Raw genomic sequence first — 26,459 nt, forward strand, 5'->3', positions numbered from 1 at the left:
GGCCGCGCGCGCGCCGCGTCGCTCAGAGGCGTGAGTCGGCGCCACCGGGGCGGCAGAGAGAAAAGGACCCGGATGCCGGGGCTATGGAGTTCCCCTTCGACGTGGACGCGCTCTTCGCGGAGCGGATTACGACGGTGGATCAACACTTGCGGCCGTCGGGACGGAGGGGGGCCGGCTTCGCCACGACCCACAGGTAACCATGGCAGCGGCACGGGCTTTGGGGGGGCCTGCCATACACCCCCCGCCCCCCTCGCCTATGGGGCTCGTTTCGCCCCGCGAAAACAGCGCAGGGCGGCGGTCCGCCCCCCTCAGTTGCGCCTGAGCACCGCGGGGAGGCGCTCTCCCTGCGCGCCCGTGACGCCCTCAGGAGCCGCTCCTGGCGGCTGTTCCCACGCCCATCTATTGTCTCAGGCGTGGGGCATGCTGGGTAATTGATCGCCCTGGCTGCTTCTCACCTCTTTCCCCTGGGAATGAGGGTGTCAACCTTTATGTACCGTATGTAGGTACACATTTTGACACCCTGGTTCCTAACTCAGAAGTCAATGCCGCGGGGCTTTACGCCCTAACATGTGACAGGCATGAATGTTCCTGCTCTTTCCCTCTTTGTTTACATGCTAACATCTGTGCCCAACTTTTTATTCAAGGAATTCCGGCTGTTCAGACGTGGTTCTCTCTCTCCCCCTGTCCCCCCCCCCGTCACTACCTGTTATTTCCATTTCTCCCCTCCCACAACAACCCCGTGAGGTAGGTTAGGCTGAAGATAGCGACTGGCCCAAGGTCACCTAGCCGAAAAGAGATTCGAATCCTAGCCTCACGTTCGCATACGTGTTTTGGGAATAAAGTGGGGGTTAGCCCATGTTTGTGACGCTTGAAGTGGATGGGTAGATACAGAAATGATAAATGCTTTACAGGTCAATTACTCCATGGTTGCATGTTAGCATAGACGCCTGGTGTTTGTTTGTTTTTAAATTTTTTTAATGACGATTAAGACGTTTCTACAAACAGAAGAAAGTTAACTTAAACCTAAGCTTTGTTGGGTAACATTCAACATGTCAACATTCAACACTGTCATAGCCTGAGCTCACCTTGTAAGGGTGTTTTGAAGATTGTTGCATATAAGGTGCTACTACTATTTTGAAGATGATAGTATAGAATATTATAATTTGAAATGGTTAATAGTGAGGTTTAAATGGTATCGGCCTACTTCAGAGCATGGTTTATAGTTCTCTGTTCGACCATGAACAGTCTTAAAGTGAAGTAGCTAACGGTTTTACTCTTACCTGCACAGCCTGGGATAGGATATTTAAAATTAGCTACAGCTGCCATCCTGAGAATGGTGGCTAATCTACTTCAACCTATTGTCTTAGAACAATGATCCCTGTTGCTGTATGTGCTTTGCAGGGGGTTTATTTTTGCTCTATAAGTCTGCACAGAAAAGATATAACAGTTCCCTGTGGCAGATACTGTCCCTGCATTTCTGTTGTCTTACAGCAGTGCCTCTCAGGCATTATATCTGTAGGGAATCCTTTATGCATTGACACATTTGCTCAGGAGCTTCTGTGTGTTATCTTTGTACAGTAGGCTAGCTTCTTCTACACACTGACACACCCCTCCTCATCCTCCATTCAGGCACCCAGTAGACATTATCAGTGTTCAATGAAGCATTCTAGCCTGTCAAAAACACACGAAGATGTGAAGTGGGGCTGATGAGGGCTGTGACCTGGTGAGAGTCCTGAGGACCAGGGTACCCTACCCTGATGTAGGGTTCTTGTTATGTGTTTGAGGTTCCACAGTTGCCCCTTCATAATGGAGGTGGTGATCTAGTATGTATTTTGAGCTATCTTACAGGGGGAGCATTGCAAAGGCCAATAAGTAATGGTGATCAAGTTGCCTTTCATGGAAGCTTGTCTGCTGTTACTTGGATGAACCTCTTAAGAAATTTCCGAGGAAGCCTAGAATTTCTCAGAACAGAGTCTGAAAACCATGGTCTTGAAGCATGAAAAATAAATTGGTTTACATTAGCATCATTCTTTCCATCCATCCACAGTGTATAGCAGGGGGATGCCCCATTGCTTTAGGATTACCTGGTTGCATGGATGAGGTACCTTTTGTTGACTAATCTCTTATCCTTTTGCTTTTGTCAGCAACAACAGGAGAGGGCTGTTAGCTTCATATGCTGCTTGTGGTATTCCCAGAAACACGAATTGGCTACTGTGGGAAAAAGGATGCTTTACTAGATGGACCTCTGGTCTGATCCAGCAGCAGTCTTCTTCTGCTTAGCGTCCTGGATGGATCTTTATTAGGCAGCCTTAAGCCATTTCCAAAATTTATCTCTGTTCTGAGTTGCTATTTTTCCTAATGTGCTTGGTCAATTCCAGCAACCTCCTATTATGTCTTTCTGTCCCGGGGTATGACATTGCAGAGGATGCCCGATACTATGCTGCTTCCAACATGTCAAACATTCCTCTCCTCCTTCAAGGATTTGGACCATTTCCTGTTCTAGGTTTCTATTCTGATTAGATTATTCAGGCTCTCAACCTAGTTGCTTCTCTTTCTCTCTCTTTTTCTTCATGGCCAGGGTGGATCACCAGCAGCAGCTCATGAGGATCATAGATGAGATGGGCAGGGCCTCTGCCAAGGTGGGTCAGGGTTTTCATCTGGAGGGTTTAAAGGGCCACAGAATAGATTATAGTTTCTGGGTAAACAGAAGGATGTGTGTGAAGCCAGGTTGCCTATCTCTTGTAAGCCTCAGCCAATTCACTTAAAACTGTAACTAAAACAAATATAACTGTGGAGCAGAAGTGGGTGGGTGGGAGAAACCGTTGCATTGAAAATGACTCATCTCCTAAATGGCTGGGCAAAAGCACAGGTGAAGCAGCTGTGTTTGGCTTTGTAGGTCTTAAGTTGTTCTGGCCTGGGAGATGCACTGTCTCGCAGTGTAGTTCGGCCTAAAGGGTGCAGGAAAGGAGAGAGGGGATCTTTCTCTCCCCAAGGGATATAAGCTCTAGTTCAGATATCAGTTTGTTCAGTTGCCCTTCCAAGTCTTTTTTTTTATTTTTTAAGTCTTCTCTAGTTAGTGAAACTCGAAACTTTTTGGTTTCAGGCCCAGAATCTGCCAACTCCAATCACCAGCGCCTCACGAATGCAAACCAACCGCCATGTTCTCTACATTCTGAAGGACAGCGAAGCAAAAACGTGAGTGTGGCTGCGACTGAGGGGCCGGAGTCTTAAGGGTCCAGTCCTTTGCATGCCTACTCAGTAGTAAATCCCACTGAGTTCAGTGGGACTTACTCCCAGGTAAGTGTCCATAGGATTGCAGCCCAAGCCATTTCTGTGGGAACATCTTGGGATGCAGCAAGAAAAGGCTTTGTTGTTCTGAACCATACACAGGAACTCTACACAATCTGCTTAGCCGTAGCAACCATAGAAATATTTTTCAGGGATTTGCAAAATCCTTGAAATATCAGAGTTCCCCCTCTTTTTTTATTGGGTGGGTGGGGAGATCTTGCCCTGTTTCCTTCAGCACAGTTGCTTGTCCCTCACAGTTGCTAGTTCCATGTATTCCTGTATCTGTGTGCTTCTTTCCCTCTGTCTGTGACCAAAAATCCTCTGCTCTTGGAATACTATACATTTCCCTGATTTGCATAAATCATTATGATTCTGGAATCTGAAAAGCAAAAAAAGGTCTCTATTTAATAATGCTATACTGTTTCCTCGTGCTACTGCTAATCATCTAGCCTCTAGTTCAAGGATGAGGACACTTTGGCCCTCTAGATATTTGTTGGACTCCAACTTCCGTCAGCCTCAGTAATTATGGCCAGTGGTCAGGGCTAATGGGAGCAGTAGTCAAAAACATCTGGCTAGCACCAGGTTAGGGAAGATTGATAGTCTACCTTGGGCCCCTTATCTCAATTTTATACAGCAGGTTTTATCACTTGCCCTAAAAGTGTAAATAAGCAGGTGTTTTGCAAACAGTGTTTTGGCACTAAGTAACTCTAGATCCCGTGGCTCCATCAGGAATAAATACATTACAGTAATAAATGATAGCCCTCTTCTGTCTCAGTGGCCCATTGTTCATACATCTCTAACTAATGGTTTGTATCTTTTCTTCATTGCTACCAGGGCCGGGAAAGGAGTCATAATTGGCTTCCTCAAGGTGGGATACAAGAAACTCTTTGTACTGGTAAGTTGCAATGGAAAGTTGCCTTTATGTGCAGAGCAGTTGTCTCTGGTGCAAAAGGGTCATTCGTACCAAACAAGACTAAGACTATCCTCTTCCTTAAATAATCATGGTCAATGGTATCAAAGGCCACTGAGAGATCTAGCAGAACTAGGTGGGGGCAACTGCCTCCCTTCTTTATAATATCCATGAAGTTAGCTGACATTTGTGTGTGTTGGAGGTAGAAGGAAGGAAGATCTTTAAAATGAAAGTGCTAGCAATATAGATAGGTGAGCTATAGTTTGTTTTCATTGTAATCGTGTTGCATGCTAGGTCAAAACATGGGGCCTGAATTTCCTTAAAGAAGCATTTGACAACTTGATTTAAGCAAGAGTGTCTCAGAAATGTAAGCGTAAGCTAGCATGTATTGGTATGTGGCTCAGATATTTTAGCTCTGTTACTTATGGTGCGAGTATGAAGTGTCTGTTTTTATTCTGTGTACTCTGCTCTGTTTTTATATATAGATACACATCTTGCAAGTCTTCCTTCTTTCTTTCAGGACCGCCACGGAGCTCACAACGAAGTGGAACCACTGTGCGTATTGGACTTTTACATTCACGAGTCCCTCCAGAGGCATGGCTATGGCAAGGAGCTCTTCCATTACATGTTGCAGGTGTGCCTCTGCATATTCTCTCTCTTTCTCTGTCTCTCCCCCGCCCCTGTAATATCCTGGCTGGGTCACATACCCCTGTATTCCGTGTGCCCACTTCCTGCATTTAAATGCTCAATCCCCTTCACAGTGAATCAATCTGTGTGGAGGTTTCATTCTTGACCACAGATAAGGTGATCAGTGAGACAACAGGCATGAAATACACTTTCTCCACAGAGTCTTCTCCAGGGGATATTTTATCTCTGTGAGAACACATCCCATCCAATGTGCAATGCTTATTTGTGGCCGTTGTGGTTTCTATGGCCCTGGAGCTATTCTCAGTTCATTTTAATTTTAGCTGTATGGAACCAGTGCGGATGGTTATCCCAATAGGCATTAATTAATTCACGTAGCCAGGCTGACCTGGATGGGGTTGGAACAAGCTCTTGGGATCCACTGCTTAACTTTCTTGCCCTGTGGGTTCTCCACAGCCTTAGGAAGCTGGTTGCACCTCTCTTCTGTAAATAACAGCAGCTGCCTTTGCTTTGGTTTTTTTGATACCCTATGCGGCCTAGGACCCACGTACCTACGGACCGCCTCTTCTGGTATGCCCCGTGGAGGAGCTCAAGGTCCACAAATGACAACACCTTGGAGGTCCCAAGTCGCAAGGTGGTTAGATTGGTCTCAACTAGGGTCAGTGCCTTTTCAGTACTGGCCCCGACTTGGTGGAACGCTCTGTCACAAGAGACTAGGGCCCTGCGGGACTTGACATCTTTCTGCAGGGCCTGCAAGACAGAGCTGTTCTGCCTGGCCTTTGGTTTGGACTCAGTCTGACCCTTATGTTTCCCTCCTCTTATGGTTTTAATGAGGCTGCATTTTAAATTGCATTTTAACCTGTATTTTAAATTGGTTTTCCCCCTCTATTATGTTTTTACTGTAATTTTACTGTTGTTAGCCGCCCTGAGCCTGGCTCTGGCCGGGGAGGGTGGGGTATAAATAAAATTTACTATTGTTATTATTATTATTATTTTATTTTCACCCGTCCTCCCTGTTATTGCACCTTTCAGGGTTCATAGAAACTTGCTGCTGGCCCTGCAACTGATGCTTTAGATCCAGCTTCTAAATTTTACCCCTTCTTTTGAGGTGGAAGCTGTAGTCCCCAACCTTTTATCTTCACTTCTCTCTGTCTCCCCTCCCTCAGCAAGAGCGAGTGGAGCCTCACAAACTGGCTGTGGATCGCCCCTCAGAGAAGCTGCTCTGCTTTCTCCGGAAACACTATAATCTTTGTGACACTATTCCCCAGGTGAGCTGGTCTCTTTGTGCTGGGAAGCCAGGACGAAAGAAAGCAACAGCAATTCCTTCACCTTTTGACTTATTTTATTATTTGTTTCATAAAATTTACACACCACTTGGTGGTGGTTGTTTTTTATTTTATTTTATAAAAAATCACCCTCAAGGCAGTTTGATAGCTAATGCAATAATACTCTGTTCACTTGAGTTCGTGTCCATCATCTCTGAAAGTATTCATTTTTAAGCTTGCACAGACTGTGGAACAAGAAGGGAATGGTTCCAGAGAAGTTGGAAATAGCTGTGTGCTGTGCAGGAAGCAAAGAATAAAATGGATTTTGAATGCTCTTTTATTCTACCTGCCACGTCCTCTCAGAGCCACTTGGATCTCCCAGACAATCTTCCGTCTAGGCAGCTTACAGCCCCATAGCAGCAAAAGTGTATCTTGCGTCTTGACTGTTCTCTGGGTCACCCAGAGGTGGTTCTGAGTGGCCACACTTTAATGGAACTGCACACTGTTAAATGTGCCATGAACCAGGCTGGGAGCTGGTCCTGGTGCCACTAGTTTAAGCTTCACAGAGAAGGGATGTAGGATGCCGCACAGGTCCTTATATCACGCAGCAGGCACTCTAGCCTTGTAGTGGGGAACTTCTGGCCCCCCAGCGTTGTTGGACTCCAACTCCCATCAACCCCAGCAAGCATGGTTAATGGCCAAAAGTGATGGATGTTGTAGTCTGACAGTGTCCGGAAGGCCAGAGGTTCCTTATCTCTGCTCTACCCTGTTCTCCTGAAGACCTTGTGCTCAAAAACTACTGGGAATTGATTGTATTTAAAGAGAATAGTGAGTAACCAGTCAGTACAATCTTGTTTCATTGCCTGTTTCCAAGTATATTGTAATAAGTGTTTTGCTGATGATTAATTGAATGATAGTTTCATGTTTTGTGTGTGCATATTTTGCAGTTTTATATGTTATTTTTATGACCTGTCACCATGTAGCAAAAGGCTTATAAATTGCACAAACCAAGATGCAAAGCATATGCTCTGCTACTAAGCCCCTACCCTTAAGAGCTGTATTTCCCCCCCCCCCCGAAGAAAATATGCAGACCAGCTGCAAAAAAGAGGGTGAGTGGGGAGGTAACTGTAGGGAGCCGTACAAATGTGTTTCACAAGAAGCTTGGAACAGTGGGGTAGGTTTGGTTTGCTGGCTGTTTTTTTAAAAAATCTTGTTTTTCTTCTTTCAGGTGAACAACTTTGTGATCTTCCAGGGCTTTTTCAGCCACCACCATGGTGAGTCAGTGGCATAAATATTGCTATGTCCTTTTGCTTTGATTCTGCATGTGATTAAGAGTGGGTGGCTGCTCATGAGAAGAGGCAAACGGTATAGAAGCTTCTTCACTTTTTTTTAAAAAAAGATCTCCCTCAACACAGGCTGGCTTCTGAGCATTTTGTATCAGTTACCTTTGCCATCTCCTGATGAATACTCAATATTTGCAGCTTGTGATGTTAAGGATTCCAAAATCTATGGTAGAATTCAGTGTTTGCGTTGTGCACAATGATCTGACGGTTTACACAAGCACATGACTGACCACGGGATTCTGTTTCCCACTCTTGAGCTGAATAATGGAATGACTTTATTCTGTGCCTGTAATGAAGTTAAAATGGAACCTTCAAGCAATAGATGGTTATTCTGGGCCCAAATAGCCAGAATGTCCAAGTCATGAAAGGCTTCAGATGTATGGATGCTGTTTTGGTCCAAAATAAAAGCAAGCCCTATCAAGTTGAGCACTCCATTTCCCACAGTAGTCACCCAAACGCCCAAGGGAAGCTCAGAAGCAAGACCTGAGTGCAACCCCGACTTGTGGTTCCCAGCAGCTGATATTTGGAAAGATATTGCAGTCTACTGTGGAAGTAGAGCTATAACCATCATGGCTATTAGCCACTGATAGCCTTCCCTCGATGAATTTGTATAAGCCGTCCATGCTGGCGGGACATTACTGCATCTTGTGTATTGAATTCCAGACACGGTTAGTCATCCACTGTGTGATGAAGTGCTTCCTTTTCTCTGTCCTGGGGATGGATGTCCCCAGGTTCTAGTATAATGAGAGAGGGATAAAAGCTCCCCATTTTGTCTACACCATGTACAATGTTATCCTTTCCCCCAAGACTGGCAGCCAGGGCCTTGCAGAGCCAGGCAGAGGCCCAGGCCTGGTAGATAATGTGCCGCCTCCCTTTTTTTTACCCTGGGGATAACTGAAGTCTTATAAATAAGTAAGTATATAAATAATTATCACAAAAGTTATGCTGACAAATAATTTTATTTCAAGGCTTGAACCGTATCTGCATATAAAGACAAAATGGAAAATATATATACAATACTGTAGTGCTTTTAAAAAATATGCTGACCGAGGCCCCCTTTGGAATCGGAGGCCCGGGCCAAGTGGCCCATATGGCCCCCACTCTGTCTGGGCCTGCTGGCGGCTCCAAAAACTGAAGTCTTTCTTTACATTAATAAAAATCCTACATCATGGATTTATACAAGGGCGAAGGGGGGTGCAGGTTTGCGCCGGGTGTCACCACTGAGGGGCATGACAAAGTGCCGGGTGGCACTCACCGTGGGGCCTGCAGAACCACGTGTCTCTTGCCTAAATGGTCTGCCCGCTGCCTTCCCCCCAGCTGTAGGGTGGCTGAGTGGGAGGAGGCAGGCGGACTCCGGAGGCCCTGCGGTGCGCCCCGCTCCACCCCTGGGCCCACCACCCCAGGCGCCCAAGTGGCTTCCTCCGCCGCCGCAGGATTTATATTAGTGGCGTTGATGGGGGTTTGAGAGTAATAATTTCAAGCTAAGCTTAAGTGTAGAACAAGTATATCACATCCGGTTGGCTGTGATTCAGCATCTGCCAAGAATCTGAAAATGGAATGGCAATTATGCTAATTAAACACAGAGAAAAGGAAGTGAGGGCCCGCTGTCTAATGACAGATTTCCAGTGTTGTTCCTGGAATTTCCTGAATAGATTGCCTACACATGCTTTTGCTCGTTGGCTAGATCTTTGAATACTATTAACGGACTGTTCCTATTGCATGCCTTAACAACCATTCATGAAATCATGTTCTTTTAGGTTGATTCTTAGATGGTCACCCACACAGTTTAGAACTGCCATTCATTTGGTTGCTCAGAAAAAGCTCTTAAAATCCCTACTCCCATTTCCGGGTTACGGTGGAATGGTGTCAGACGACGAGCTCTGTTCTCCATGAACGGCTCGCTCATCGTGAGAGTTCTGGGGGAAGCACGTGGGCGCTGTGCACCCCCGGGAAAGCCCAAAAGGTTCTTTTTGGGTTCAAAGGGGTCCAGCAGCACAATTCTGATTCTTGTTCCGCTATCCAGCTGTGGGGATGAGATGGAGCCGAAAGCACCAAGCTCCAACGCAGCTCCACGACGAGAAGCCTCAAGCTCCGTGCATCAAAGCAGTAACTTTTCCAAAACTTGAAAGCCTAGAATTAATTAACTACCAAGAGGATAATAAACTGTTTATTTAAATTGAAATTAATTCGGCAAACATTAGGGGTGTAAAAAGGAGGCCCACCATGGATGTGTTCTTTTAAATCTACGAGGGAGATAATTAAATGATACTCTTTTTTAGCCTACTAATAATCAACTTCTACGAGGGCAGTTGGTCCGATGAGATGAACTAGAGTTTATTGATCTGTACTTTGTGAATATAAGAATTAGAACACACTTTGATAAATTGCACTGGCTTTGCTGGACTTATTCTCCTATTTTCATCTTATTTCTATCCCGCCCCCCCCCCTTTTATATACCTCCCAGTATTGAACTATTTTGATTATTAAGGGATCTTCCTCACAACTGCTTCTCATGCTTGGAATAAGATTTTGTTTTATTTATTTTATATGAGAGAAAATGTTTTTATGTGATTAACTGATTTTCCCTTCCTCCTCAAAAGCTTACTCATCTTTCTCTCTCCCTCTCCTCGCAGCTCCAGTGAGAAAGTTGCCTCAAAAGCGTCATGAGGGGGAGATAAAACCATATTCTTCATCAGACCGAGAGTGTAAGAGATTAATAACTGAGGCTGCTTCTGGACTGGGAAGTGGATTTAAGCGGTTCTCTTTTTGGTGGGAGCGTTGCAAATCGGTCTCCAGATTGAGGGGGCAAGTTGTGAATGACGCCAAGACAAGAGAACCCATTTCGTGGTGTTTCTCAGGGTAGGATGGAGACCAGCTGACTTCATGAAGCAGAGGAATGTGCATATTATGTGTTCGTGGTTCTGTGATACTTGTTGCAGTTAGGTCACTAGGCCCCATCTAGGGTACGGCAGCTGTTTGATTTAGGAGAGTAGGAGAAGCGGCAAATCAGTTTTGAAATCCGAGACAGACTTCAGTCAGAGGAGTCAACAGACGGATTCCTCAGCCTCGGCCCTCCAGATGTTTTTTGGCCTACAACTCCCATGATCCCTAGCTAGCAGGACCAGTGGTCAGGGATGCTGGGAATTGTAGTCTCAGAACATCTGGAGGGCCGAGGTTGAGGAAGCCTGGTCTACATTCCATCCAAGCTTGGAAATGAGCGGACTTTTTTTTTTTTAGAAGAAAAAGGGTTCCCTTGTCTAGGAAGTGAGCTACAAGATCCCGGGGCTCAGCCACCATCTTTCAGAATGTGCCAGTTCCAAACTGGTCCCCTGACAGGATGTCAGGGAAACATTGCATAAAGAAGAAAACGCTCAAACTTTGTCCTACCTGGCCTTCCATAAGTAAGGATGCAGCTGTTTTTGAGCTTCCTGTAGTGAGAGTAGGAGAAAAAAGCAAGGTTGTTCTCTGGGTCTTTGGCCTTTCAGCAAGTGAGAAGTTGAAGGTGATGGTGATGCTGTGGCTTTTAAGGGACCCAGAGTGGCTGCCTTTTTGAATAGCATACCTTGAGCCTCTCTAGGAACTGGAAGACTGAACCTTTTTTCTATATGTCCCCACAAATAGTCCTGAAGGAAGAAGTTGAACCACCCTGGCCCTTCAACCAGTCTCGCTCACTGACCCGCTCCAGCAGTCTGGGGAACTCCCCAGTGCGAGGCTGCCTCAAGCCTTTCCTCAACGAGCAGGAGCTGCTGAAGAACTTGCGCCTCTGCCCTCCCCACTCAACTGCCCACCATCTGATGAATGGTGAGCCTGGAGACCCAGCTTCACAGAGGCGGAGAACCAGGTACAGCTGGAGATGTGGGGTATCTGAAAATCTTGCAGTAGCTGGGAAAGAATGCTCTCTCTCTCTGTGTGTGTATGTGTGGAATAGAATATTGTTTCTGTTGAGCTTGGGAAGTAGTTAGTCCTTAAGGATCTCTGAATCAAAACACCAGCAGGCATTTCATTTCCAAATGACTTCAGATTCTGGTGTTTTTTTTGTCTTGTCACACTGGAGCCTTGTTATCAGAAAAGTCTGTTTCCTGAACTTAAGTAGTTCAAACTATGCATCCAGGCATTCTAAGTCCTTGACAAGAAAAACTGAATTCTGGTGCTTGTAAAAAAATATTACAAAATGAAATGATTTGTGTAATTTGGCTTACTTTTACAGATTTCATTCTGACTTTACTTTCCTGTATCAGTAAATTTTTAATGTCTGGTGTTTTACAATTTTTTTATATATGCTGTAAGCCACCTAGAGTGGCTGGGGAAGCCCAGCCAGATGGGTGTGCCGTAAATAATAAAATTATTATTATTATATTAGTCAAGTGAGATGGGGAGAATACAGCTGTGCAAGGTACTAAATATCCCCACTGTAATTCAATTAAAAAAAAACAAACTGGCGTTCAGCAGTTCCTCTGGCTTCTGAGACTTCACCAGGCATTGCCCACTTGCATTCAAACATATCTTCATACCATAAGGGCTAGAATCTTGCTAAAGTGAAAACTGATTCTGGAGAAGATTAACTCTGTGCTCAGTACCCTATTCTGATACTGTGCCATCTCAAATTGAGTAACGGATGTTGAAATCCCTGGGATAAAGCTGTATGTCTTGAGACCCTGGAAAATGCTGACTGTGTGAACAGTACAGGGAAGAAGGATGAGCACGTTGTAGTTACTTAAACAGCTACAATGCTTTTTCTAGCTACCTCCAGTTCCACCTGGCAGTGCTTGCTAGTGTATTATGTAGGTACCTAGTTACTACATTGTGCTTACCCTTTCCTGGACACAGGAGTTAAAAGACCAGGTTGGGACTAGAGACTGAGTGCCAGAGGCAGCCTTGGAATCAGAGAGGGCAGTGGCAACAGCGAGCCAAGATAAATGAAGGCAAGGTGGATGGGTGGAGTTCACGTGGTTGCAAATGCAACAGAGCTTCAGCAGTAAATGTGGGATTTGCATGTCTAGGGGAGGGGCAGAGATGTGCTCATTTAGGTACAGGGTTAACCTTGAGTGAGATGTGGGAAAGTACAGAAAGTGATGGCAAAGCTGAGCTGCCCTAGACATAGGAATAGAGAGGTTTGCACTTCAGTGACCCACAGACTCCCTCTCAGGATTTAATCCTTCATGTCATTCCTTGTGGCCTTCGGTGGCTAATTCCTCTATGCAATTCTGCTAGTTGGCAGAATTGGTCTTTATTACATGCAGACCACATGAAATGGGACTGAGCGCTTGCAGTTTGTCAGTTTGCTTTGCATCTGACATGCCGAAAGGATGTTAGGTTTGAACTTGGCTCACTGAGATGAGATTATGTTTGATTTGTTTGTGGCTCTTGAAAGCTATAAAGCCATAAAGATGTGCCAGTTTTGCATGACTAGGCTATATTAATCTTAGGTTGTGGATGTTGCTGTGCATGAAATACAATTTTTAACAGTGTATTGTACATTTTCCATGCATGCTTCTAATGCAGTTATTAAAAAAAAACTTTTTGTGGGTCTTCAATTCTAATTGTATGCGCTTTCACCTTGGTTCCTCAGAATAAAGAGCGCCCTGGATCATATTTATTTCACACAGCAGTTAATAGTATCTGATATGCTATAAAAGGTTTGGAGAAATGTAGGCAGGGCCTCAGGAAGTTTCAGAAATCAGAGGTTCTAGAAAGGTCTTGCTGCCCTACACAGCTCTTTATCCTCTTGCCATGGCAGCATCCTCACATTCCTTCCCCCTCCTTAGTGCTTGCCATTCATCATCTTCATCCTTGCACTTAATCCAGCATCAAAAGTATAATATATTCACCATTTCCAGAGTACCATTTATCCATTAGCACTGTGTCTCTCAGAAGTGAGATGTTTTCTTCGTTATCTTAACCTGATAGATTTTCCCCAAATGGTCCGTTTGGGGGTCTAACCTCTCTTTCTTTTTTCTGTTTTCAATCCCCTCCTCTTCCCTCCCTTTCCTTTCTTCTCTTCCTCCCCCTCTCCACCACCAGCTCCCTGAATCGTGCTGAAAACAGCCATTGATCGCCGGTCTCTGCTGTGTCTACCCAGCCGTTGGGCCTCCACTTGCATCCTTGAGTTCTTTCTAGCAGCGAAATTTGGTTTTACATCCAATTTCCTCATCCCTTCCTTTTTATAAGCTTTATGGGTAGAACCTGTAAGGATGTGGGTTTATTTATATTGTGTGTGTGTGTGTGTTTTTGGTCTTCAATTTTTTAATGCCAAGATTCCGGAATGCCCTTAAGGAAAGGAACCTAGCTGCGTTTTTCAAAGAGCAGCACCGACTGCTGGGCTTTGATGAAATTCAAATTATTTATTAAGTTGGGCTTCAGCTCCAAAGCGGTGAGAGCTTACAGCTGGGAAAGTACTGGTGTCCCAAGTATACACTCTTTGACACTGTGGTCTGCTGCCTGTCGCCATACAGACCTGTCAGTCGTCTGTTGTGGCCTGCCAATCATGGATCCAAAGAAGACAATGCAAGTTTACTGTAAATTATCACTTAGTTCTGTAAGATTTCACTTTTGAAAAACTGGCCACATAGATTAAATGAATAGTCGTCGGACTGGTGACAAAACGTAACACTGTCAGGACTGGGTGTATTATTAGAAGGGATGAGAGCACCCACTTCAGATGGCAGGTTTTACTTTACTATTAAAAACAAGCGAATTATTGAAATGGTTGTCATAGTCTTACCACCATGAGGCAGGTACGGTTTTGGATTTACAGTGTTAGGTGCTACCTGGCTGTCTGTCTGTGAGTTTTAGATTGGAGAGAGACAGTTGTAACTTCAGAGCCTCTGAAAGAGGCATCAGCCTGGGCTGCAGACACATCCCGCTGTTATCTCTGGTAAACAGAGTTTGCATTATTATTATTATTATTATTATTATTATTATTATTATTATTATTATTTCTTGTAGGGCTTCAAAAGCCTGTTTCCTTTTACGTGGGATCCACTGCTTTTAGCAGAGCCCAAGTCAGAGGAGCTGTCTGGCGGCTTCATATTATTAAAATTGGGGCCCGTGATATTTCTCCTGTACGTTTGGCTAGTCAGTAGGAACCCCTCCCACTTTCATCGTGGATTTTGACAAAGTGCTCTGATCCCTGAACAACTTGCGGTATAGCGTGTTTGTTTTAGTTTTTTTTTTCCAGTTGCGGTCAGGCTCCCTGTTGTGTTTGGTGCGTTTTGTATCCATGTGTTATGAATGGCAGAAATTGATATAGGGACAGGCCGGAAGAATGATTTAACTTTAACAGTGATAGATGGGCAGGCTAGGAGCTGCTGTAAACTTACTTGCAAGGCTGAACTAGTGGTCAGGTATTAGGGGTCTCTATGAAACCCCTATAAACTCCCTTATCTGCCCTCACCCCCCTGCCATGCATAGTCCCTTACTCTGAAGGAGTCCTCTTTTTTCGCCCTCGCCCTTGCCGTTACGCACCTCAGCCACTTTCTAGATACTTGTTACCCTTACCTTGGAGGGAGTGGCTGAGACATTAAATTGGGCCACAGTGTGTTCTGTTTTAAGGTATGCATAGATGGAACCAATGGAGCGGCCTTGTACCGAGCCAGACCATTGGTCCATCTGGCCCAGCGCAGTCTAATTTGACTGGCAGAAAGGAGTTTTTCCTGCTATCTATCTGACACCCTTGACCCAGAGATGCTAGGTCAGAGGTGGGGATGTTGCTGGACTCCTATATCCATTATCCCTGACCGTTGGCCATATCTGCTTATGGGTGCTGGGAGCCTAACAACATCTGGAGGTGCCACAGCTTCCCCACCATAAGAGCACAAGAAGACCCTGCTGGATCATACCAATGCCCCATCTAGTCAAGCATCCTGTTCTCACAGTGGCCAACCAGATGGGGAAACCCACAGGCAGGACCTGAGCACTCATGTAGTTTCCAGCAACTAGTATTCAGAAGGATTGTGCCTGGGACTGGGACCATCTGTCTGCCTGCAAAGCTGGGGCTCTGCTTTTCCAAACTGGCCTGGGAAAGTTCCCCTGGAGAATCCCTCTAAAGCAGAGTTGAGCCCAGCAAAGGCCACAGCTGCTCTTGGCGAAATCCACCTAGTCCTCCTTCAGTATCTCTTCCTCTCCCCCTGCCACCCCCCAAATTAACTCCTAATAGAGTTGCGACTGTAGCCAAAGGTACTTATTGAGGTTTCATTTAGTGTGGTTATGGTGGAAATGTGAGAAGAACCACAATCGTGTTTCCACGTGACCCAGTTTCCATAGAACACAACATTGATAGCAGTTTCACCCTCCCTGCCAAATTTTAAGAGAGAGGAAGAAAGAAGCTGATTTGCTCACCTTGTCCACCTTCCTGCATTCTCCCGTCTTCCTCCACTTTGTGATTTGCCAACCGTGTGTTGCCTTCAGACATTCTTGTGTCTATAGCATGTTCTGCCCTGAATTCCTTTCAGAATGTCACCCTTGAGGCTGCTGATGTGTTTGGGATGTAGCGTAGAAGGACCTGGCTTCGGTGACAAAACCTACAGCGGTTGCCCCTGTCTTCACAAAGCAGGAGAGAAACCCTTACAGGGCTGTAAAATAGGATACCTCAGCTGGAGAAGCAGAAGCTCTGGCCTTTATTTTCAGACTTGGGAAGTGGAGATGGACAGGTTTAGAGGACGAGAAGCGGGAAACCAGAAGTCCCTAGAATGAGAGTTGGGTCTTGCGTGCCTTGGAGGGGGGGAATTGGTCTCCAGCAAGAAACTGAAAGGTGTCGGGCATGCCAACCAGAGAATTACTATGCCAGAGAAGCAAGTGCACATATATTGAGGATAAAAGTGCCAAGGTAGCCTAAACTCTTGTGCCAGGGAAAACAGCAACTTGTTTTAGCAACTTGCCAACGAGGTTGCTTAGCTATTGTAATTTAGATGTTTACTTAACCAGTAGGTGTAGTAATAATATAAGGAGCAAGGGAACTATATAGAGCTTGTGTGGTGTGGTGGATGGGGTGTTGGACTAGGATGGGGAAGACTTGGATTCAAATCCGCACTCAGCCCTGATGCTTACTGGGTGACCTTACCCCCTCTTTCCCTCTCTGTGCCTAACCTACCTCACAGGGTTGTTGTGAGGATAAAATGGGGCCGGGGATACAGATGTCATGTGCGCTTGCCTGAGCGGCTTGGGGAAAGGGCAGGATAAAAATGTGGCCATGATTAAAGTTCAGGGGCAATGAAACTCTGCCTTTTCCCTTCGGACTCTCCTCTGACTTCTGAGCTTTGAAATCATGGCATTGCCTGATTTCAAATCTGTCATCACAAGCAGGCTCACAGATTTAATGAAAACTCATGAGACTTGGGAGGCTAACCTCAGAGCCCAATGCTATATTCCTCATGTGCGCTGAAATTGCAGAACTGTAAAGTGCCACACATAGTCCGGCATCCACAATTTATTTTGTGCTCCTGTGACACCACATCAACAGAGAGGAGACCATAGAGGCCAGAGACAGGGGTAGGTTGAAGCACTGCCTGCTGAGTGTGCCAATGGTCATCACCCTGTGTGATCCGCCAATTGTATCATGTGGCAGTGTGGGCTGCCCTTGTATTCGGTTACACCTTGCATAGGTTGTGCCATCAAGTAGCATGGGCTCAGCTAAAACAGGAGACTACTTTGCTTAAGAACGTAGGAACTGCCTTGCTGCGTTGCTCCACCTAATCTTGCATTTGGTTTCTAACAGCAGCCAGCTGGTTGCTCCCAGGTTTATAAGAAGATTATGCAGGAGATGGTTTTCCTGCTACTCTTTGTCCTCCGTAACTGGTACTTGGTGTCGTACTTGCAGTTCTGCTTTAGTTTAGCATTTCTGATAGCTTACGATACTCCTGTCCTCCATGGCTGAATCTAATCTGCTCTGTCTTCAAAAAACAACAGCCTAGTGGCTATCTAGTTCTTGGAGTATTTGGCTCGTGCTGCTTTTAAATTTGACTCTTAACAACTTGCATTTAGATCATGCCCCTGAATGATACTGAGCTTCACCAACGAGTGTTGCTATAAATGTCAGGGCTGGCCGGTGCTACCGTTAGGCAAAGGGAAGCAGCTGCCTCAGGTGGCAGAAGCTGAGAGGTGACGAGTGGCAGGGAGGTGCTGAAGAATAGAGCTGCATGTGCCAAATGGTCTGCTAATCTCCGCTGAGGATGCTGTCCCGTCACCAGTGTTAAGTAAGATTCATTCGTATGTAGAAAAAGGTGGGGGTTATGATGAGCTTGAGGCAGCAAAATGTGTCGGCAGCCCTGTTTAGGGAAGCTTTTAATGTTTGATGTATTACGGTATTTTAATATTTTGTTGGACGCTGCCCAGAGTTGCTGGGGAAGCCCAGCCAGATGGGCGGGGTATAAATAATAAATTATTATTATTATTATATTGGGCCAGCCCTGATAATTTTACAGTGGTCCAGGGCTTGCTTTTAGTTCCGGCATCTCTCAGGTGGCGGCTATTGCCATTATAAGAGAACAAGGGAGGCGTTCATGGTGAGTTCTGGCACCTCTTTTTCTAGAAAAATAGCATTGGCTAGGTCTGTCACTGACAGTGTTTATGGTTTTAAACAGACATAGGCAAACTCGGTCCTCCAGATGTTTTGGGACTACAATTCCCATCACCCCTGACCACTGGTCCTGTTAGCTAGGGATCGTGGGAGTTTTAATCCCAAAACATCTGGAGGGCCAAGTTTGCCTATGCCTGGTCTTTAAAAAGTTCATACACAATAGGTTGTATCCACCTAAGTTCTACACAGAGTAAACTCATTGAAATTAAGGAACCTAAGTTAGTCATGTCTGTTAACTTCAGTAGGCCAGCTCTTGAGTAGGACTAGCCCTGGATACATCCCAGTATTGATCTGTTCTCCAGATGCTGAGGCCAAATGGGGGAATGGCTCTCTTCCTGTTGGAAGCCATTTTTCTCTGGGAGCATCCAGCTGAAAGCTGCGACGGACCTTTGGTCAGATCTAGCATAGCAGTTCTTATGTCTTACAGCACATCCCCAGTTGCCATCTTTAGACCCCACCCTTCTCAGCTCAGTATTGCTAAACGGGGGGAAAGTGAAGCTGAGTGAGACAGCAGCCACTTGGAGATGACGTCTGTGGACAAGGCAGAAGTTTGCTTAGCGTCTTAAGCTTTTCTCTAGAATGACGTTCATGAGCCCAAGTAATGTCCCTTTTCCCTGGACACAATGGACTTTAAAAGCTGCTCAGATGTGGGGAACTCCCAACGTTGCCCCCCACCCTTTTTCTCTTTAAATTCAGATTTGGCTCTTTGAGGCTTCTTGCCTTTCCCAACCCCTTTCTCTTCTTATCAAAGCACCTGAGACTCTGAACTGCCTTTGGCTGTTGGTGTCTGGCATGGAAAATACAAAAACTTTTGTTTACATTTCAATAAAGTTTGATTTTTTTTTCAAAGTTTCAATGTGTGGTCTTGTCTTTTTTGTTCCGCATCTGCTGGCTTATGGAATAACTTGCAAATCTTCTCCCTTTCCAGGAATTGGTGTAATATAGTAGGCAAATAGATCACTGATGCCGAACCCTGGAAGCCTTGGTTCAAACCTCTCATTTGCCTTGTGCAGATTGCTTGCCCTTCTTGAGTTAACCTACCTTATACAGGGTTGGGGTAATGAATCCAGGTAGGGGCGGAGGGTTGATATACAGTAACGTCGCCCAAGTACAAGGGAAAGTACATTGCAATGTTGCTCACTTCTCCCCTCCAGGTACAACCTTCTGCAATATAATTCCTTTTGAATGGGGGGGGGGGACGGACTGTGCCCTACTGGATGGATTTCATTCTGTTCATCCTCTCCCTGTGGGACATTCTTGTCCCATTGCATTGCATCCTTGCTTGATGTTCCTGCCCTACCTGCTGCTTTCTCCTGCCGCCGCTTCATCTCCACCCTCCCGCTTGTCTTCCCCCTCCCGCCCTCCAGGACAGGCACTCTAAAGGACAGCCTCATGGCTCAGAAGTCTTCTTACAGCCGCTTCAAGAACTCTGCCCCAGCCGTGGAGCTTTCCGATAGAAGAGCAAGTGAGTGACCTCTGGAGGCATAGGAGACATTTCCAGATCTATAGCCAGCTTTTTCCTCAAGGGACTGGGTAGTGGGGCAAATACAGCTGTACCTTGGATCCCGAACACCTTGGTACTTGCATGTTTTGGCTCCTGAATGCCACAAACCCGGAAGTGAGTGTTCCAGTTTGTGGACATGCTTTGGAACCCGAACGTCCGACGCGGCTTCCGATTGGCTGTGGGAGCTTCCTGCTGCGGGAGCTTCTGGCAGCCAATCAGAAGCTGCACCTTGGTTTCTGAACTTCTTGGAAGTTGAATGGATTTCTGAAATGGATTCCATTCAACTTCTGAGGTACCACTGTACAGGTTAACCGTTTCAGCAGATCCGGAGAACCTTTGCCTCCCTCCGGATGTTACTGAACTGGAGCGCCCATCAGCCCCAGCAAGCATAGCCAAGGATGATGGGAGCTGTAGTTCAGCAATGTCTGGAAGGTCAGAGGTTTCCCTACACTTGCATTACAGCACTGGCATCCTAACCCATAAAGGACTCGCCCAGGTTGCAATCTTTACTGCATTTACCTGGGAGTCTGCCCCACTGAACTCTGTAGGAGCTACTTCTGAGTAGGCATAGTTAGGATTGCACTGTTCACGGTGAACGTTTCAATAGCACCTCTACAGTGCTGATTTAATATTCTGCCTCATTATTATTTGCTCTAAAGTGCTGTAAGTTTTCTCAGCACTGTGCAGGAATTAACAGGTAACAGTCCCTGTCTGCAGGCTCACAATTTAATAGAGACAGTACAAAAGGCCTAGGGAGGGAGGAGGAAAGCAAGCATTGAACCTGTCTGATTCAGAGTTAGCTTCTTGGTCCACCTAGCACTGTGCTGTCTCTGGCAGAGGATCTTTTTCCAGTCCTCCAACCTGGATCCTTTAACTGGAGATGTCAAGGATTGACCCTGGAACTTTTCGACACCCAAAGGATGTATTCTGTAAAGTGTACTAGGCTACATGGACAAATAGTCTGGCCTGTTTGTAAGGCAGATTCCTGTGTTCCTACTGGACAAAAAACAACACTGCCCTAGATGTTTCTTTAAAAAAGAAATAACCAAGCTGTGGTTCTCAGGATTTTTGAATTACGTCTTCGATATCAAATTCTGGCCTTGTGCAAAAGCAGTCTCAACCATGTGGAACAGATTAACTGACGAAGCTCTGATCGGTTTCTTTCTAGCTATTACTTGCTAATGTTTGAGGAATTTCTGCCTAAGGGCTAGTTTTAATATAGTGTGTCTGCCTTCCATTATGAAGAATTCGGGAGGGGGGGTATTGTCATGTCTGTACTACTGAAACGCTGCATTTGTCTGGTTTCTTCCTATCTAGATGACTTAGAGGACAACCTCAGTTCACCCAGAAAGCTTCAGGAGTCAGAGAGGTACTTCTTGTTACTTTCCTGCCCCATGACTTTTCTTCCAATAAAATAACTGAAGGCACCAAAAGCTATTCTGGTTTGGTATTTTACTACGTGCAGGACCATCTAACCAAACATGCCTATGTAATTCAGCCTGCAGCAGCGCTGCAAGTATATTACAGTGCCTCCTGCTGGCACAGTCCCACTTGGTATTGTTTATATAGACCAGCAGTGTGAGGCGTTCCCAAAGTAAAGGAAGGATTGAACTCAGATTAATAAGAATACACACACAGGCTTGAACCAGCAAGACTCTGGGAAGGGTGCGTATAATAATCTCTGCCTCCAGCCCCTGGCCCAGGTCGTTTTATTCACAAAAGAGCTTTTGACAGAGTGTTCGTAAGAACCAATCAGATTTCTTCTGAGCATTTCAACAAACCCCACGTGGGGACAAAGTTAAATTACAAACACTAGTTAAGCATGCATACTTTTGGTGTAAATGAATGAAAACTACAAAAGAGTGCATTCAGCAACCCTAGAGGTCATAAACAATCAATACACATGATGAGAAGGATGGCCAGGAGGACAGCGATCATTATCACCTTTATGTGAAACCTGTTTCCTGGCCCTAAGATTAACATCCTAAGATTAACATATCAGAAAAGCTACATCAAAGAAGCTTGCCCACTATCTTTATGGCCCAGGATGCATGCCTGGCAAAGCAACTGGGCTGTGTACCTGACTTGTTAAGCAAGAGAAATGGGCAGTAGAGGAAATGGCCAGAGATGCAGAGGGTTTGATCAGAAATTATTGTCAATGAATTAAACCCAGTCAACACAATGCATTCATCGTGGACACAATGGCTTGATGCATATTTTAGAATTCCTCATAGTAATCCCACCTGACCCCACACTCTGGATATTTGTACTCCTACAGCAGTGGTTCATGGATTTTTTCCCAGTGGTACCTGCAGGTGCCGGGGATTGAACCGGAGACCTTCTGCGTGCAAAGCAGATTCTCTAGCACTGAGCTATAGCTCTTCCCCACCCGCAGGAGATAACAATCTCAATCCCTGGAGGGAAATTGTTTTCTTTCTTTCCCTCCAAACACAGTAGCCAGTCTTTCTCCCTCTTTTACTGCTAGGAATCTTCCAGTTGTCCGCTGTGAATGTAAATAAACCAAATCCCTTTATTTCAGTGGGTCTACTCTGAGTGCGATTTAGTTAGATATTGCCCAGATACTTTTCTGATTCTTAAAGGCAACAGTGGCTAATGAAGGCTCTGAATAGGATGGCAATATCAAATTTGGACTTCCAGTCTAGATGAATTGCTTTAAAAGGATTGTGTAAAAACTGAACATCACCACCATTAGCCTTTGGATCATGTCATATGATTTATTTATTTTTTAAAGTTTTTATTTATACTTTTCAAGTTTATACATTTCATTAGTTTTACAATCAGTTTAACATTTCAAACTTACTTCCCCCTCTTTCTGTGGTTCCTTAAATTTATTTTTAGTATTTTCTGCATATCCAAATTCCTTTAATTTTCTCCTTTAATTATCTACTTTAAATATATACGTTTATGAAACTGCAGGTTATTACAATAACCCTGACAATGTTTTTATCTGTTTGCAATTTATCTGTAAATATTCAACAAACCATTTCTATTCTTTTATAAAAAAGTTTTGTTATCTTGCTTTCTTATTCTTCGGTAAGTTTTGCCATTTCTGCATATTCCATAAGTTTTTGTATCCATTCTTCCTTTGCTGGGACTTCTGCTTCTTTTCACTTTTGGGCAAGTAGCATTCTTGCCACTGTAGTAGCATCCATAAATAAATTGCTATACAATTTAGGTAGTTCTGTCCCTATAATTCACCAAAGAAAAGCTTCTGGTTTCCCCCCAAAAGTTATTTTCAACATCCTTTTCAATTCATTGTGTGCCATTTCCCAGTAAGCTTTAACCTTACTACAAGACCACCACATATGATAAAAGGGATCATGATGATGATATTTGTTTTCTCCACTAGGCTGGACAGCACCATCATCAGCCCCCCAGAACCAGCCAACCTCGGGCAGATGGGAGAGACAGCTCATCCTTCTGCAGAAGCTACACATCAGAGGATGGACTCCAGAACTCTTATGACTCCAAGTCCTCCAGAAAGGATTAAGGACCATTACACTTTGACAGTCACAAACAGCCAACCCTCCTGCAAAAACGGCCATCGCGTGGCCAGACTCTCCCCGCAGCAGAACAGAGGGTGGCACAATCTGCCCAGGAGTCCCTGGCAGATGAAACCACTTTGGACAGTAGCGGGGAGTCCCTATGAAGCCAAATGGATCCACCACAAGTATCTGTATTGCAATACCAGACCCTGGTGAGAGGAATGGCCTGCACTTGTGGCTGTAGTCTTCAGCCAAGAACAGATAATCTTGCCAATATGAGGAAGAGGACTGAATTAGCTTAGATTCCTCTCTTGCTGACATACTGACTTGGATCAACCCGTCTTACCTGGAATGTCTCCTCCCTCTGGCATTAAATTGCCAGCATTTTCCTGCTCCCTTTCCTTCTGCCCTGGATCGGACCAGCAGAAGCAGCATGCCATTCACTATATCCCTCTCACTCACCTTGATGTGGTGCCTTTCTGTTGTATTTCCTGCTAGCTCCATTCAGTTTGAAATCCTCTTTTCATCGTTTGAAACTAGCATTTTAATGAAACTCCGTTCAATTAGGTGATCCTGCATTTGTAAACTTAAAAGGGCCTGAATTTTTACAGAATTCAGATACCGGTGCTGAAATGCGCCAGCCAAATTTTACTTGGCAAATCTTATGTGGGTTTTTGCTCCATCCCAAGAAAAAAAGGAAAGCCTGAATTCAAATTTTTGGTAATTGTTTCGGTACAATGTTGGAACTTCCCACAAACTTTGAGAAGGGAAGGGCTGCTCACTTCCTTTGCCTTTGCCCTGAATATGAAGAGCGGTAGGAAGAAAACACAGGAAGGAATAAATAGCATGTGCAGGAAATCAACTTGGTCCAATTTAATCAAAAGGGGTTTAGCACTTCTGGATCCGATTAATCTAGATTTAAATTTACCCCTTCCAATTTGGTATATTTCTCTTCCTAATTGGACTAAATATAATCTACATGAATATGGTCTTAGTTCAAATTAGCCAACACTGGAGTTAAAAGTGAGTTCCTACTTATTTCATTGAATGAATGCCTTACAAAATCAGCTAAGTTCACTTCCTATGCCTTTTACTTTCCTGTTCATTTTCTTATTAATGTTCTCTCATTCATTTGTTAACTTATTAATGTGTCTAGGCCAAAGCTCCTGAAGGCTTGAATAACAGAGCAAATGTTAGTATCTTTTTCCATATAGTATTCTCTTCTGGTGGTAGTGGCCACATCAGTTTAAACCATTTAGGCAAACCATTATAGACTCTGGCATCTGCTTCTGCCTCCACGTTGGACCGGCTGGAAAGGAGCGCTGACTTATGCAAAGGTAAGTCAGCACCTTGTCCAAACAGGGCAGGGTGAACATGAAGGGGCAAAAACATTTTAAATAGAAGTGCAACAATTAACAGCATGCATCACCTTACCTGGGTTGCTTGGAGTTTAGGAAGAATTTTTAAGATCTAATGAAAACACCGGGTGTTGAGCTTAAGAGACTGGAGAGTGTCAACTCCTCATGTCAGTCGTTTGCACATGTACCATCATACAGAATGTGCCATTAAATATTGAATTTAACAGAACAGAAAAGTTGTGGTCTTCCCTAAGCTATGAGTGTCCTGTGCAGAATTTATGTAGATGTAGGTATAACAGGTTATTTCATATCAAGCTGTTGCTGTTGTTGAGGGTTGATCATGCAAGTATCTCTTCAGGCTAGCACAGCATTGAAGAACATGCATAAATTACACATTTGATGCAGTCGCAGACCCTTGAAAAACATGCATGAATTACCGTAGCTTCTGCAGTCATTGTTCTGATGCAAAGATGCAGTTGCATCTTCCAGCTTTCTTTCCCTATTTGAACATGTACAATTTGGGCTGCTTGTCCCATAGATGCAGAAAAGTTTTCTAGCACTTAAGTCTGAGCAGGCTCAAGATAGAGAAAAAGCAGAGTTCCTTGCAGCCATCATTTCCTGTTCAGATTATAAGCTTCCATATGCAGGACAAAAGAGTTGCAAGTACATGAGAAGTACCTTTTTGTTCCAGTGTGTTGAAATCAGTGTACTTCTCTGGCTTGCAAAAATGTTTTGTTATTTTTTGTTTTTCAGTTGAGCCTGCTCTCTAGCTGTTGGAATAAAACAAGGTTTAAAGTAGGAAATAAATTTTTTTTTTGTTTATTTGGGGAAGAATAAGGCAACAGTGAAAGTTCTGATATTCATTGTAACTTTATTTTTCAAAATCTAACAAGGAACTATTTTTTAGGAAACTCACTTCTGAATCAAAGTAATGCTAACCACCTGGCAAAATTTAAAGCAATATTGTACTCCCTAAACTAAAGAAACAATGTAATGCTTCAAAGGAGAAGGGGGGGGAAATGTATACATGATAGGAAATGGAATGGGAGCTGCTGTTAGGTGTACCCAGTGCTTTATTTCTTAAAATAATGTTTAGGGGTACTCTCATTTTCCTATTCATATTGAAATACTGCCCCTCAATGAGGCCAAACTAGATTCACAAAATGTTTAGGGGTATGTGTACCCCTGGGTCCCCCCAGAAAAAAAGTACTGGGTGTACCTAAACTCACTGAAATCAATAGTCTATATAATTCTATGTACGCACGCCGTGTTTGATAGCTGCACTCATCACTGAAGCAAACATTTTGTGAGGAAATTACAGGAGTGGAGTTGTGTCTGTTGTAGCACGAGTCCGACGACACCTTAAAGGGTTCAAATATTGTGGATTTTTTGGTTTTGTGGATGAGAACCCCCCTCATCAGACACATAAATAGTTCCTAACTTTATGTGTGCATACAGAGGAAAATACGTTATCACGAAGGGAGGCTGGAAGATAGAGCAATGCACAATTTCCATTTTCCTGTGAAAGCGAGAGCCATTCAAAAGGAGTAATTGATGCAATCTGGTCTGTGTTGGTGTGACCAGCTCTTAACTGGTAAAACCAGATTAACATTCACCAACAGCAACAAGTAGGATAGATAGATAGATTGATTTATTGCGGCCATTGGCCCATATCAGAAACAATACATCAAAATTTATCCATAAACAATACAATTTAAACAGTTCCAAAATTAAAACACCCATATAAAACCAATTTTACTTCAGTTAAGTAAACACTATACACAATAAGCTCCCTCTATGTAAACTGCAATTCAAATCCATCAGATTTTGGGGGGTATGCGTCTTAGTTCAGGCACTTATTGATGGTACTTAAGTTTAGCTAAGCTGTCAGAGTCATACAGAGATCCAAGTAGGAAAAGTGAGCTAAAAGACTGGGCTTTAAGACTGGAACCGAGCAACTTCATGTTAAGGGTGTATGGATTCACCAAGGGGGTTGCTGTAATACGGAAGCCTATTACAATAAATATTGGCTCTCAGCTTTTGAGATCTATGTCTTTACCTGTCATG

At 44.4% G+C, this 26,459-nt stretch overlaps 1 protein-coding gene across 5 annotated transcripts; it reads left to right on the forward strand.

Moving 5' to 3' along the window:
- On the forward strand, window positions 1-24,628 carry ATAT1 (alpha tubulin acetyltransferase 1). Of its 5 annotated transcripts, XM_083601914.1 has the most exons (12): window positions 9-193; window positions 2,579-2,639; window positions 3,104-3,195; window positions 4,123-4,183; window positions 4,719-4,832; window positions 6,010-6,111; window positions 7,337-7,382; window positions 10,085-10,156; window positions 11,073-11,292; window positions 19,392-19,489; window positions 20,846-20,897; window positions 22,899-24,628. In XM_083601914.1, exons 1-12 carry the CDS (start codon window positions 84-86, stop codon window positions 23,248-23,250), a joined length of 1,380 nt encoding a protein of 459 aa, XP_083458040.1. In that variant the 5' UTR covers window positions 9-83; the 3' UTR covers window positions 23,251-24,628. The 5 variants fall into 5 exon arrangements, with proteins under 5 accessions (XP_083458043.1, XP_083458040.1, XP_083458042.1 ...); XM_083601916.1 differs by lacking the exon at window positions 19,392-19,489 and having other exon boundaries at window positions 11-193; window positions 11,073-11,311; window positions 20,868-20,897; XM_083601918.1 differs by lacking the exon at window positions 19,392-19,489 and having other exon boundaries at window positions 12-193.
- The last annotated feature ends 1,831 nt before the right edge of the window (window positions 24,629-26,459 follow it).

This window comes from Podarcis filfolensis (genome assembly GCF_964270895.1).
Source record: "Podarcis filfolensis genome assembly, chromosome: 2".
Lineage (NCBI taxonomy): Eukaryota > Metazoa > Chordata > Lepidosauria > Squamata > Lacertidae > Podarcis > Podarcis filfolensis.

What these genes read in the sequence shown, in the direction of transcription:
- ATAT1 (XM_083601914.1), top strand. Translation starts at nt 84, where the DNA reads ATGGAGTTCCCCTTCGACGTGGACGCGCTCTTCGCGGAGCGGATTACG. An exon ending in GGCTTCGCCACGACCCACAG is followed by an intron (nt 194 to 2,578) that starts GTAACCATGGCA and finishes CTTCATGGCCAG; the next exon opens with GGTGGATCACCAGCAGCAGC. An exon ending in AAGCTTCAGGAGTCAGAGAG is followed by an intron (nt 20,898 to 22,898) that starts GTACTTCTTGTT and finishes TTTCTCCACTAG; the next exon opens with GCTGGACAGCACCATCATCA.